Raw genomic sequence first — 14,276 nt, 5'->3', positions numbered from 1 at the left:
AGTTCACTAATATTTTAAAGGACAAAAGTGACAATCTGGGCTCCATATATCTACTCTAAGTCAGAAAAACAAATTGCTGAACATTCTTACTTATTTGTTTCAGGAATCTTTTTTTCTGTTTCAACATACTCTAGGTATCATCAGGGCTTGAAAGAGGTATTTTTACCTATCAAGGTGATATACATGGAAAAGACTTTGGAAAATTTATGCTCCAAAGACAAGGTAAATGCATTCCTAGAGTTTTAACTTGCATAATCTTTTTGGGTCTTGCAAGACTGAATTCAACAAATGACTCAGCTATCTAGCTGAAATAAGCATGTTTATTTCATGCCATTGATATTAGAAAAAATATAGTGAAATATGCATATTTGAAATATACAGTTCAAGTCCCAATTTAAGTCTGCTTAACATGTTACTAGATCATGTTTTCTAGCATAGCAACCTAATAAGATGGCTGTAGGATGCTCTTAAAGAGAATGCCATTGCAACTGCTTGCTTTTCTGTAAATGTCTTTTTGAGAGTAGCAGGGATGTCATACAATACAAACACATTTTCTGCTCAAATGTATAAATTGCAGTCAGAATCATATAGGAAATTAAAAGGTCAGAATCAACACTGATTTTAAGAGTGTCATTTGGAGAGTGCTTGTTGCTGGTGGATGCATTCAGAATGTATATGTATTTAAACAGAATTCTGCTTTGCTTTCAAAAATATGTAATGAATGACTGTGGTATATATTGCAGCTATGAACTCAACTGTCCCAGCAGCTGGTGAAAAACTAGTTATTTTACTCATAAAATATATTCATCATAAAAAGTAATAAAACATTTACTCATTAAATATATGTTCTGGCAAACAGCAAGTGTAGACATCTGGCATCATTTCCTGATCCTGGAACTATTGCGGAGTGGTCAAAGCACAGTATATATACAGCAAAGTACTGGACTAGGAGGAGGAGAGCCTAGCCAGTATATCTGTATCAGACTATATCTACATTTTATAAAACACCTTGGTTCCATTTACCTCTTTAGTCCTGTAGCGAATGCCCTTTAAAGTTCTGCCAAATCTCCCTTGTAATTCTTTGCCCTATTAACTGCTGTAATAGCAGTTACCATGAAGTTCAACAAGGCCAATTGCAAGGTCCTGCACATGGGTCAGGGCAATCCCAAGCACAAATAGAGGCTGGGAAGAAAATGGCTAGAGAGCAACCCTGAAGAGAAGGACTTGGGGGTGTTGGTTGATGAAATGCTCAATGCGAGCCAGCAATGTGCGCTTGCAGCCCAGAAAGCCAACCATGTCCTGGGCTGCATCAAAAGAAGCATGACCAGAAGGCCAAAGGAGGTGATTCTCCCCCTCTACTCTGCTCTTGTGAGACCCCACCTGCAGTGCTGCATCCAGCTCTGTATTCCTCAGCACAGGAAGGACATGGACCTGTTGGAGTGAGTCCAGAGGAGGGCCACGGAGATGGTCAGAGGGCTGGAATATCTTCCACACAAGAACAGAGAGAGTTGGGGTTGTTCAGCCTAGAGAAAAGAAGGCTCCAGGGAGACCTTATAGCAGCCTTCCAATACTTAAAGGGGGCTACAGGAGAGATGGGGAGGCACTCTTCATCAAGGAGTTTAGTGATAGGACAAGGGGTAATGGATTTAAGCTGAGAGAGAGTAGATTTGGATATGTTATTAGGAATAAATTATTTACTGTGAGGGCGGTGAGACCCTGGAACAGGTTGTCCAGAGAAGTTATGGATGCCCCATCCCTGGACGTGTTCAAGGCCAGGCTGGATGAGGCTTTGAGCAACCTGGGCTAGTGTAAGGTGTCCCTGCCCATGGCAGGGGGGTTGGAACTCGATGATCTTTAAGATCGCTTCCAGCCCAAACCATTCTATGACTCTGTGATTCTATGATTTGCTTATCTTGTCCACCTCTCAAATTGCTATACATATTTAGTCACAAGGGGTGAAAATCTTACTCTTCAGAGTCTCAGCCTAAGAACTGCCAATTGCTGAAGCCAAATACAATTTCAGTTTTCAGTGTAAACTCTTGCGTGGGACAGATTTGTCTGCCTGTACTTTTGTGTAATCCTGATCACTGTCATATCTAAGCTACTTTTTCTTTCTGATTTTAACAAGCACTGTAAAAGTAAAGCATTAAGATTTGTTCAGACATCTGCTTTGTTTAGCAACCTTTGATATCTCAAAACATTGAGAGTGTGGTTTGTTGGGGTTTTTTGGGGTGTGTGTGTTTTTGTGGATTGTTTTCTTAAGCTACGCCCCAAAAAATCCATGGTTTGACAGCTACCTAGTAAAAGTCTGGGTCCATGTGTTTTAGCAGTGAAATGAATAACCCGTGGAGGTATGTGAAGAAAAAGGAGAATGACAATTCAGCAGTTACAGCATTCTCCAGTGGATGTATTCTACAGTAGTGGGAAACATTGTCCGTATCATTGTTTAGGTTGCAATAGGAGAGCTCAGTTTATGTATTTCCAAAGCTAGCAGGGAGCCAGTGTCCAAGTTACACATGAATTCCTAGGCTGAGGGCTTCTCATCTTCAGCTTTGACATCTCAGCAGAGAGCTTGCTACAAATACAGATACTGTTTCCTTTAGAAGATTTCTTTATGTGATTGCTGAACAGGCACTGATTTTCTATAGGTTGCTGGTTCTCTGTTGAAGAACCTACAACTGAAAGGAAACAGCAAATCTCCAGCTAACACAGGTCATAATATTTGTCCGTACCCTCTCATATTCATAGATAACTTGCTTTGTTTTTTAAATCTATTCTGTTAATGAATATTCTGCTGAGGTAGAGATCTTATACACCCTCCAGCTGAAGACTTAACATATTTCCGTTTCTTAAGGAATTTAAATTATTTGCTGCCTTTACACTAAGCCAGAAGTATGCATAAACTATGCATGCACTGGTGCATACATAATGTAATATGAAATTCTTCACCTGCAAGCATACTTCAAAGAACAGCATTTACTGAGAAATATTTGGTTAAGCATGAAAGACCAATCTATTTGATGAAGAATTCCCTATCACACAATACTAGAGAAAGACCAGCCTCAGTGGATGTGCCCAGTCTTGGAACTTAATGACATGAAAACAGAAAGAACTTGTGTTTCTAAGTACTGTTTATCCTCTTTCAGAAGCAATTCTGTTTGCTTGTAACCTTAGAGAATAACCCACAGGGTAAAGAGATCTGTTATCAGTCTGCCAAAAGATTTTGAACTCTGTCTGAGTCTGCTTAAGGGGACCAAGTTGTGACAGCAAATTATTTAACCTGTTTTGCCAAGCAATCAGTCATTGCTGGGGGCCTTTTGTTTGTTTTCTTATGTTTAAATAACTTGGTTTCTAAAGGCTGCAGGTCTGTGTCCTGGTTCAGTTTCTGTAATTGCTGAGTGCGTGTGCCTCACCACTACAGTTCCAGAAGACGTTTATTCTAAAATCTTGGCCTTGTTCATTCCTAATCTGGACTGTCCTTTAAAACTGTATGAAAAGATGGCTTTGTGACAAGAGAAACTTCGCCAAATTATTATTTTCCTATATTTATTTCCTCTGGGGAAATATAATGACCCACTTCTCTTTCCTTTTTTTTCTTCAAAGTACTTTTTTAGCTTGTCTAGATTGAGATAACAAATATTTGCAAGAAATATGAAATATAATTAATTAATTAGTCTGTGATACAGTAGCTTAATGCTGTGAAATACATGTTAATTTCTAGAAATTGATCAAACCTTAAAAGCATTCAACATCAGGAGGTGTGTGTTTTAAATTTCACTCTATGGAGATGTCATCCTTCCTCTCCAGAACATTTTATACAACTTTAGTCATTCACAAAGAAACTCTACATCTAAACAGGATAGTCACAGCTTCAGAGTACAATATGGCCGTGCGTTAGCTAATGCACAAGTAGATAGCTGGGACTAATGAACTGTGAGACTATATATTAATAGACTCCTCACACCCAATGAGGTACTCAAAGAGTCTTTTCTATCCAGCAGTTATCAGTCAGGTGAAAAAGGTCCAGCCTCTCTTGCTCCTTAGAAGCTGCTGACTTTCTTCCTGTGTCAGTATTTTTTTCTCTTAAACCCTTGAGCTGCTAACCATCCTTGTCTCAGAAATTACTCTTCTACCTGTAATTCTGCTTTTCTGATCTTGCATGGCTTTTGCTGTCACACTTTCTCCCACTTCAACAGTAGTTCTCATAGTAAAAGTGAGCCATGCTGCACTGATCCCAGACAGCTGAAACCCTGCGCTAGGAGTTACAGGGGAAATGCATTTCAAAGCTTCAAACAATTATAAGGAAATGGTCTTAATTTTTTTTTTTTACAAAAAGTATTATTTTCTGGTATGTATAAAGGAGAAACTTAGTAACCATCTAAAGGGCAGAAGCACACACCTTGCGCAATGACTTCAATGTTTATTATCAGAATTTGAACTTCACCTGACTGCTGCTGGTTTTAGGAGGCTAAAGAACCCCCTGTTATTCTACGAAATATTAGAAAACGTTTTTAATCTTACTGAATATCCCACTATTAAATAACATGTTTCCTAGTGTCAAAGTATAGCTTTTTAAATGAAAAGTAAACCAAATTATCATTTTCATTTTTTTGTTTTCTTTTCCTTTTTTTTTTTTCTTTCTATTACCATGCAGATATTTCCACTTTTCTGGTTTTAGCTGCAGTAGCAATCAATACCTAAATTAGAGCAGTACAATAGGCTTTCCTATTTCTCATCATGATAACGCCGGGAGAAGAAATACAAAGTTCACATCAGGACATGTTTAATCACAGGCAGCTCTGAAGATTATTGTAATAAGTAGATCAGTCTGTGTTGAAGTTATATTGAGCCTCATGTATGAATAGAATTCAAGTTATCCAGAAGCAAAGTTTCTCTTCCATAATGAAAAGCACACCCAATACACAGTCGGAACCTGCTTGACACTCCTGCAATGCCAATTAAAAGTTGTAAAATTCAGTTAAAAATTTGAAACTTGGTTACCTTAAATGTGGTACTTTAAAAACTGTAGAGATATAGAATATTCAGTTATCTCCCATAGGAGTCTTGAGTACTAAGTCTTAAATGTAAGTCAGTTATCAGAGATAACTTAAAAATAAATTATCTAAAAGTGCATTTGTTCCTCATTTTAAATGTTCAGTTACATACAAAAAAATGTATTTAATTTTTTAAAAAATTCCATGCCAAAATTTCATACTAAGAATTGCTTATTATAAATTTCAAACTACTGTTTTCTTTTAACTGAGTTCTGATTAGATATATTATATTTTTTCTGCTACTTATACATTAAAATGTATCTATCACATGTGCCATGATAACAGCTTTGAGATATAAATTAAGAGTTTGTTGACCATACGTATTTCTGTTTGTTTTGGTATTTGGTTATAATTTTGAATAAGAATTAAAATATTAATTATAGGTTTTTGCTGGCATAGGTTGACTACAATGAACTTGATCATTACCATATTTTTTTATTAATTACTCCAAATAATTGGAAAAACAGCTGGGGATTGTCATGGTAATGGATGAAGACAGTGATAACTGCTTGCAGTTTTTTAAACTTCTATCACTTTTTCTAACCAGTAAAAAATTCAAAGGAACATTTAAATTAACTTTTTTTTAAACTTTTCTTAACTGTGGTAACTACTTGGTGCTATATGTCTTAGATTGGTTGGAGAATGTCCAGTAACTGTGCAACAGAATACAACCACAAAAAATTATGCCAACAGACCTTACACACCTTGAGTGTTGGGACAAGTATTGGATTACTGAAGTCCAGAGTTTTTTGTAATACAAAAATCTTCTCTAAAAAAGTTCAATGTTAATTAAGATACTCCACAGTAGTGTGATAAACTTTATGATCCCAGCTACCACAGCAGTAGGTTTATTAATTTGAGAATGTTTGCCTTCTCTAGTTCTGCGGAGAAATATATGGAAGTCTGAAATGTGACATTTTGGCATGTGGTATTCTTGGCATATTTAGTGATCAAATCTGGTAATTTTGAAATTCGGGGGGAAGGGGGCCTGTCTTCATTTTAAAGGGAGCTTAATTACTTCCTAGGATTTAATAAATTTTAATATATTTTGTAAAATGCATAGTACAAAAGGTATTATAATATTAGCAAGTGAAATATCTAAGTTTTTAAAATATGTAACAGAACAAAAACTTTTTTTGCTTCACATTGACCTTGAACTGCAAGAAATCATAGGACAGTTGTTTGTTTGTTTCTCAGTTTTGTAACTTATTTCGATATTTTACTAGACTGCTGAAAGCAGCACAATGGCTGTGTCTCTGCCATATAACTGGTCTGTGCCAGAGTCCTAAAAAGACTGATGCTGTTGCTGTAAATGAGGGAGTCGTGGTATTTGAAAGAGCGTGTCCTGGTGGGTTGGAGCATTTCTGAGTGGTAAACACCAGTGTCTCCTATTCTCCTCTAGTAACATCAGCAAAAATATCCCAGAATAACAAGTCCAGATATCTGTCCTGGCCTCATCCTTGCTGTACTTTCCCTCTGTCCTCATCTCTTCTCCTTGGATAGGATCTATATATTGCGCTCTGAAGAGCTGTGAATTCAGTCTGGCAACATGGAGTTGGCTCTCGAAATATATTTTTCTATAATTTTTTTCAGTATTTTTCACTATAAAAAAGCATTTTTCATCCTTCACAATTTGAATTGTCAACTTGGCCACGTATTTAAGCAATTTAACAACATTTCTGTTTACACTGATGGAAAAATGGGTTCTGCAAAATGCCTTACAGTCCTGATTATCTACTTGTCCACAACAGGAACACAGCGACACTGTGCCACAGCCTTTGCATTCTCTGCGCCTCAGTTCTATCCCGTTGCAAATGCAGCTGCTACAGTCTCTAAAGCATGCTCATGTCTCACCCCTAAAAGGGGATTGTAAAGCAGCCAGAACATGCACACAAGTGAACAAACTTGAGAGGGCTGTTGAGCCAAGCAGGGCCATTTTGGTTTACTGCAGTTACCTGTTCTCTCTCCCTTTTTCATGTTTGATGTGGTCTCCCATTGCTTGTCGTTTCTCAGATGACTATTAAGGCTGCAAACACAGAATACTTTTTGCAGTATTAACATTTTTTTTGTAGAAGGTAAATGGCTTAATTTTGTTAAATTAGTGACTCCTAGGAGGTGTAGATCATAATCATTGTACTTGCTGAATACTGTTTTCAAATAATTTTGATAGTTATTGATACATTATTAAGTGGTGTTAACAAGATTTATACTGTGCTATTGCTTGCTATTTATTTCACGTTTTTGAATGTAATTATTTTATCAAGACACCATTTTGTTTAATTGTTGAGTAAAAAGAGAACTGTGAGATATAAAACCTGGGAATTTTATTTCTGCCCTTTTTGTTTCATTTCAGGTCCTTTAAGTGCTGAAGCAGACCTTTCAAATCACTATTATGGTACAAACAGCAGTTCTGTTGCAGCTGCCATCCTGGTACCATTCTTTGCTCTAATATTATCAGGGTTTGCTTTTTACCTCTACAAACACAGGTATTGCAAATGTTATTTATTCAGTCAATTAATAAGGTTTTAGTTTTGGTAGGTAACAGTAACTAGAGAACACAATGCTAAAGCTTTCAAGAATATCTTTACTCTAGAAAGACAAATATTTCTAAGTATTCCCACAAAGGGGTTCAAGGCAGGTCAGTTCTTAATGAGGGACAATTTGAAAAATGAGTCACTGTGTTAAGGAGCAAAGACCTATAAAGCTTCTTGGTTTGTTAGGCTGAATCAGGTTGAAATCACAGGTCACATGTTTTATTCTTTTGAAAATGCATATGAGTATTAATTATACAAGGTGAAAAATCCATAAATCCCGTGAGGGAGCAGCCTATAGTAAGATTACTTACAGTACATGCTGAATAAGCTAGTGGATACTACTAGAATTGGCATGACTTCAATGTCATTAGATAATAGAATAAATCCAACCACCTTGTCTGAAATTTGCTTTAAAAGCAGATATCTATGTATCTTTTGAACATTTGTTCATTCTGAGTGCTGTTTGGCTAGAACTTTCTGGAACAATTCTTAATTTTGTATTGAGCTACAATACTCTCTGACCTCCTTGTGTTATTGGCAGTTTGCAAAATGATGTTTAACAGAAATGCTGATTTTTAAGAATATGCTCTTAAAACTTTTGTTTTATAACCATGATACCATGATTGTAAGAAATCACATAGACAAACTGAAGTCCACCATTACCCTGTGATGGACTGGACTGCCTGCCTACCTCAGCATTAGATGATTTGCGAAAAATAAATTGCAGTGGGGCTTGAATTTGTGAACTCCAGTTAAAACGATACATGTCCTGAAATGTAGTATAGCCCTTTGTTGAAAAAATTGCTCAGGAAGAGCTGTGAACTCTGGCTCAGAACATGTTATTGTAAGATGCCTTTCTGATGGCTGCAGATCTGCAGTCTCAGATAGCTCCTGTTCTGCAATGAGAGGAGCCTAAACATCAGCATGAAAGCACAGGCACTCAGATTGAGTGAAGAGATGGAATACAAAGGGACGTTGCTGTCACTTTGCTCTTAGAAAGAGGAGGCAAACTAAGAAAAATTTAATAAAACTGTATTGTCACATAGGGGTACATTTTGTAAGTAATTCTATGAAGTTTGTTATGTCCTATATGAGAAGCAGATGTTGTTTTCTATTCAGTAGAAATAAAGTGAGATAAAACTTAGTCTTCAAACAAGCAGCTGTAGTCCCAATGTTTATGGTACTGCTGGTGCAGCATTGTAGTTCTGCCTACCTTAGTCTAATTTAAATGCATTAGATACTTGAAAATGGAGATGTTACTCATAACTGAATCTTTCAATGAACATCCTTTTTTTTTTTTTTTTTTTTTAATTTTCAAACAATTCTTCCATTAAACCACAGTTTTTAGAAGGGTTATCAGTATCATATTGTCATCAGAAAATTAAACATTTAATTAGTGATGTAAATTAACTTTAGGTCACCCTTATTCTCTTCAAAACAAAGGATGTTACAAAGGAAAGAGAACAGTATCTTTGACTTTTGAAGGGACTTTCTTGAAATTACCTTGATGACCAGAATAACAACATGAATTTTTCACAATGATGAGATAGCAGTTATGCCCCGAGAGGCTCTCTATCTCAGAGAATTTGAAGGCCTTCTTAGGGGATGATTTTATGGATGTTTCTGCTGTGCTTGTGTCAGATTAATATCATCAAATTAGAACCAGGGTTGTAAAACCTTTTTTAACACGGTTTCTCTACCTTTTATCTGACAGACAGGGCAGGAATGAAAAGAGCATCTCAGTGTTACTGAACAAAATTAAAATATATTTAATCACTTACACTTAGGAAAGCTCCTAGTTAAGATTTTTAAGCATGTTTTGTTCTTTCTAAAATGAAAATATACAGAAAAGGACATATTTATGAATAATTGAATTATTCGCAGGTTGTCAATTTCCATTACTGACATCTTTCCAGTGATAGCTTTCCCTATCTGCTGTCCAAAACACAATCATTTTATAAAAAAGAGTTTGACTTTCAAAAAACCTCTTCTAAAGTTTTATCATGAGATTCTTTTCTAAATAGTTTTACATTTACTAAGCACCAAGGATTTCCTTCACTCACTTTGTTGCCCTATTTCAATTAGGTGTATAGCATTATACACTGAACCTCATTTATATGTTTGTTTAAATACTTTCACAAGGTTAAATTAGTAAAATATAATAAGATTCTAATTTTACTGGATATATCAGAAAGTCTGCACAATTCTGTTTTATTTTTCATTTAATTATTGGCTTAATATGTTCTAACAGAACTTTGCATAAAAATGTTAACATCTTTGACGTTTTGATATGTTCTTCATGGTGGTAAAACACTATCTAAAACAGAGGAGTGGTTACTGAAAGATAATTCTTTGTATACTTTGATATTCAAATGTCAACTTTTATTTGAATATTAGGATTTGATCAATCTGATTACTTATGTTTGGTCAAGGTGTTTAGCAGTGTTTTTTTTCTGAAAGTATTTATAGAGGTACGCAGGCATGCTGTGGCAGATCTATCTGGAATAACTGAAATTACTGACCCTTATCTGAAGGTTACTATCACTATCAGTGAAACGTATTCTAGACACTTGCTATGTCAGTGCAAGAGTTGACTGACTTTGTCCTGACTTAGATTCAGTGGTACCCAGGAGACCTGTTACAGCATTTCAATGGTGCAACGCTAACTCACTGCTCTGGAATGGTAATAAACAGCTGATAGCAGCAAATTATTAAACCATTCCCTCTACCTCTGCTCAAAAACATCTAAGTCAATAAACTCTGTGGGTGTTTATCATATCTAAAACCCAAGACGCTATCAAAAGCGTAAATTAGGAGCCACTCACTCTCATCTTTCTGTGTAAACCTAGCCATCTACTCCATTCAAGTCTTTTAAATTGACAATTTGTATCGATTTTAGTCGGAACACTTGCACAGATGGTCCAGTTGCCTTCCTAGTTATACTGTTAAAATTTCTATGGGTAAAATCCCAAATTTCCCAGAAAGTCAACTAGAATATGCTTCATGGTAACCAAATTAAATTCACCGATTAAAGATGCTACTGTATTTTTTCTATTAATATCAATACTTTAGAAAGACAAGGATATATATTTGGAAATTGATCAAATGTTAATTTAAAGTCTGTGTAAGGATTCTTATATGGTCAGACTAGCAATCTAAAACTGAAAATGTCATTAGAAAATATAATTATTACTACTGACAGAAAATATTATAAATGCTATCAGTTCCAACTTTACTTTTGTTTGTACTTTTGTTGTACATTGCTTTACTTTTGGCTGCCAATTTTGACACTAACAACAAGCTATGAAGTTGTCATTCTTTTGACGCTTTTATAATGGAAAATGTAGGTCTATATTTTGCCTACATTGCCTCTGCGATTTGTAGCGTCGGTTTGCCCATTAGGAGTTTATTTTCTTCTCTTCATGCTATGAAAAATAATTTCCAGACAGATTTCTCTTACTTTTAAAGTCCCTGCAACATTCTTTATGACAACATGGAAATGTTATAGATAGAACTTGGAACAGCTGTAAAATGTTTATTTTTACAGGTTACTAATGATTATTTCCTGTCTTTTTTTTTTTTCCCAGAACAAGACCAAAAGTACAGTACAATGGGTATGCTGGACATGAAAACAGTAATGGACAGGCTTCATTTGAAAATCCCATGTATGACACAAACTTAAAACCCACAGAGGCAAAGGCTGTGAGGTTTGATACGACTCTGAACACAGTTTGTACAGTGGTATAGCCTTCAGTGCCCAATATGACTGATTCATAGCCATACCTCTGATGGACAAGCAGTAATTCCTTTGGTGCCATATACCAGTTTCCCTTCTTCTGTTGGCTTTGCTGCTGTAATCTTTAACATCTTCTGTCAGCCTACATGCAGCTAAATTTTCTGGTAAAATCATGTCAGTCTTCTGGGGATCAGACAAAGAATATTTTTTCATCTTAAAGTTGGATCAAAATGCCTGGCTGCGTCTGCTTCAAATCAAGGCACACTTTAAGGAAGACTGCCGAGTCATGCCAATTTGTCATATTTAATGCCTCAGACTTTCATATTTGTATGTGGCTGGATGCCTTTCAATGCATTCTTCTGGGCACTTGGATGAATTCTTTGAGTACTGTGACAAATGATAGCACCACAGATTATCCCCGGGAATGTTCTGAATAGAGCTCTCTTGAAGGAGAAGACAACCTTCCTTGAGTTTGCATACACCTGAAAATGCTTTACCATTGAAATCTTGCTAAAATTAATGAAACTTACAGTGTATCTCATACATAGAGCAGTTTACCAATTTCCCAATCAGTCATTATATTGCAAAATGTTAATGCACAATTTTTTTGCACTAGAGTGTTATGGATGACTGAATAAGATACTGGTAAAAATATACAGGGTTTCTACACACGGTCCATTGTATATAGACATTCACTCACTCTTTGCCAAGCAAAACATTCCACAATAAATTTACCTGGAATATTAAATTATGAGTCCCATGCTTAGCACCAGTTAAAATCTTGTGTGAGAGAAGACTATATTTCTTTTGTCAAGTTTTGACTAAATTTCCTTGTAAACATGATTACAAGTCACTGGAGACTTTCAGCCAGAAAAAGAGCCCATTTCTAAGAAATTTTCATAGCCAATATTGTTTTCTTCTGAAATCCATCATCAATCACCATTGTCAGTATCATACTATTTAACAGCAGGGGGGTTAGCAGCTATTGCTGCTTGCCATGTACAAATGTGAATAGTAATTTATTTTAGATGATAGCTCATAAAGCCTGTGAGCCTCTGCTCATAATACAGTCTTCCCTTTTGCATTTTTTTCCATTTTTTTCCTGTAATATGACATCATTTTCTGATGTTACATGGAACTAAAACACATTACAGTAGCATATGTAAACCCAGTGCAAATTGTCTATAACAAGCTGTCATTCAGTTTCTACTTTGAACAGACTATTCAGCTATATTTGCTTTCTATTTCTTTTCAGATTCTTTAAAAGCACCGCTTACTGCTTTTGTACTTACACAGTTTGACAGAGAAAGTTTGACATTTGTAAATATGAATGGTTGAGCAAATCATTAACATTTGCTTAGAGTTCGAGGTTTCATTGAATGAAACTAAGCAACAAAAAGATACCATTGGTCAGATTATTTAAATTGAGTTTTTAAATTAGGCAATTACAGGAAATAATGAAGCAAAATCTGATTTTAGTCATCCAGGTTTTGCTCAGAAACCAGGAAAGTTGCTTTGCTTTTCTTTAAAATTCAGGGTTGGTTTTTGTTGTTGTTTTGGTTTAGTTTTCTGAATTTCAAACTGTCCAAATATCCATTTGCCATCAAAAACTGTAGAAAAATATTTCTGAAATCCATATGTGTGTAGGTCTGGCTGTTATACACAAAACAAAAAGGTAATGTAAGCCCAGTAACAGGTTTTTCAGCTGATGTTGCAGAACGCAAAGAAAATTACAAAGGTAACCCGTGGTCAGCTTAACTCTAACGTCTGTTAGATGAAAAATACCAGCAATATAATACAGTATTGTAGGGCCTCCAGCTGTTATATTCTTCATATGAGCAAGAAACTCTGAAGAAAATTTAATAAATAATCCTTTCCAGTCAGTTCCTTGTTCATTTTGTTAGTAGTTTTTTGCCTTATTTTTTGTTTGTTTCTGAGGTTTTTGTGCAGTTTCATTTATTACCTCTCAGAGCCCTCCACATCTCCTGAGAAAGAACAAAGTTATCAGGTCAAAGTTGTTGTTCTGATCCTCCCCCATGTAGAGGAAATCGCTCTGCAAATGAAAAGCTTCCATAGGAACGGTGGGCCAGGGAGGGAAGCTGTTGTGTGATTAAAGTTTCTGACAAAGTTTACTGCTTTGGAAATCTTTCTGTAGGGGCAATGCAGGGAAAAAAAATGGAGTACTGAAAACAAGTGTAAAATTCTAGTGAAGTAGTTATTACTGATGTTTTCAACTCCAGCCTTTACAGTGTATTCTTCCATGACCTGTCTCACTATGACCACCAAGGAATGTGCCAGAGGAAATGTCTCAGAAAAAGTAGTTAAATTGTTTGATCTTTTGTGTTAGAGAGCCCAGATCCTGTGAATCCTTTATCCAGTGGTTCATTTTGAAGGAGGCTGTGTAAAGAGTGTTTATCCCATGTCCTCTTTGGCCAGGGACACTCAAAAATGGGGCACACAAACAAATTATCCTAAGATGTTTGTTTGGAGTATTGCTTAAACGGGAGCTTCAGACTGGAACCCAAGTAAAGGAAAGCTCTTGTACTTTTATCAGTTGTGTCCACATTCTTCAAATGCCTCCCCTTCTCGTCTATGTTTGAGTCTTCTGTTCAGTTTGGATCTCTTTCTCCTGAAGTTATTTTTACAGAGGGCTGTGTATGCGTGCACTTATATATGGTGCTTCATCAGAATAAGACTCTTCAAATGTTGTGCAGTGGCTGGGTAACGGCAGCCAGGAAATCTGCTTTCTGACATATATGCAGAAGACTTTTCCCCCAGTGTTAACCAGATCATTATGACGGGCTAATAATACATGCTATATATTTTTTTTTAAAAAAAAACAGGTTATGTGCTTCAAAGCTGTTAAAACCTGCTGCTTGTATCACACATCTTGCCTTTCTCCAGGCTAGCTGCAATAATTTTTTTTCTTGTGTAAAATATTTTGTAAACAAA

The 14,276-nt window shown here is 35.9% G+C and overlaps 1 protein-coding gene across 1 annotated transcript in view; it reads left to right on the top strand.

Moving 5' to 3' along the window:
• The window catches only part of LOC104468566 (CUB and sushi domain-containing protein 1-like), a gene marked incomplete at both ends in the record, with an annotated part of 28,219 nt that extends 27,997 nt beyond the window's left edge, over nucleotides 1–222 (top strand). Inside the window, one exon of the mRNA XM_010082754.1 lies at nucleotides 135–222. Coding sequence (XP_010081056.1) covers nucleotides 135–222 — 88 coding nt within the window. The remainder of the gene's footprint in view (nucleotides 1–134) is intronic.
• Between the last annotated feature and the right edge of the window lie 14,054 nt (nucleotides 223–14,276).

This window comes from Pterocles gutturalis, unplaced genomic scaffold (assembly GCF_000699245.1).
Source record: "Pterocles gutturalis isolate BGI_N339 unplaced genomic scaffold, ASM69924v1 scaffold26446, whole genome shotgun sequence".
Taxonomy (NCBI): Eukaryota; Metazoa; Chordata; class Aves; order Pterocliformes; family Pteroclidae; genus Pterocles; species Pterocles gutturalis.
The sequence above is the reverse complement of the archived record's forward strand: the minus strand, read 5'-3'. Positions and strand labels throughout refer to the sequence as shown.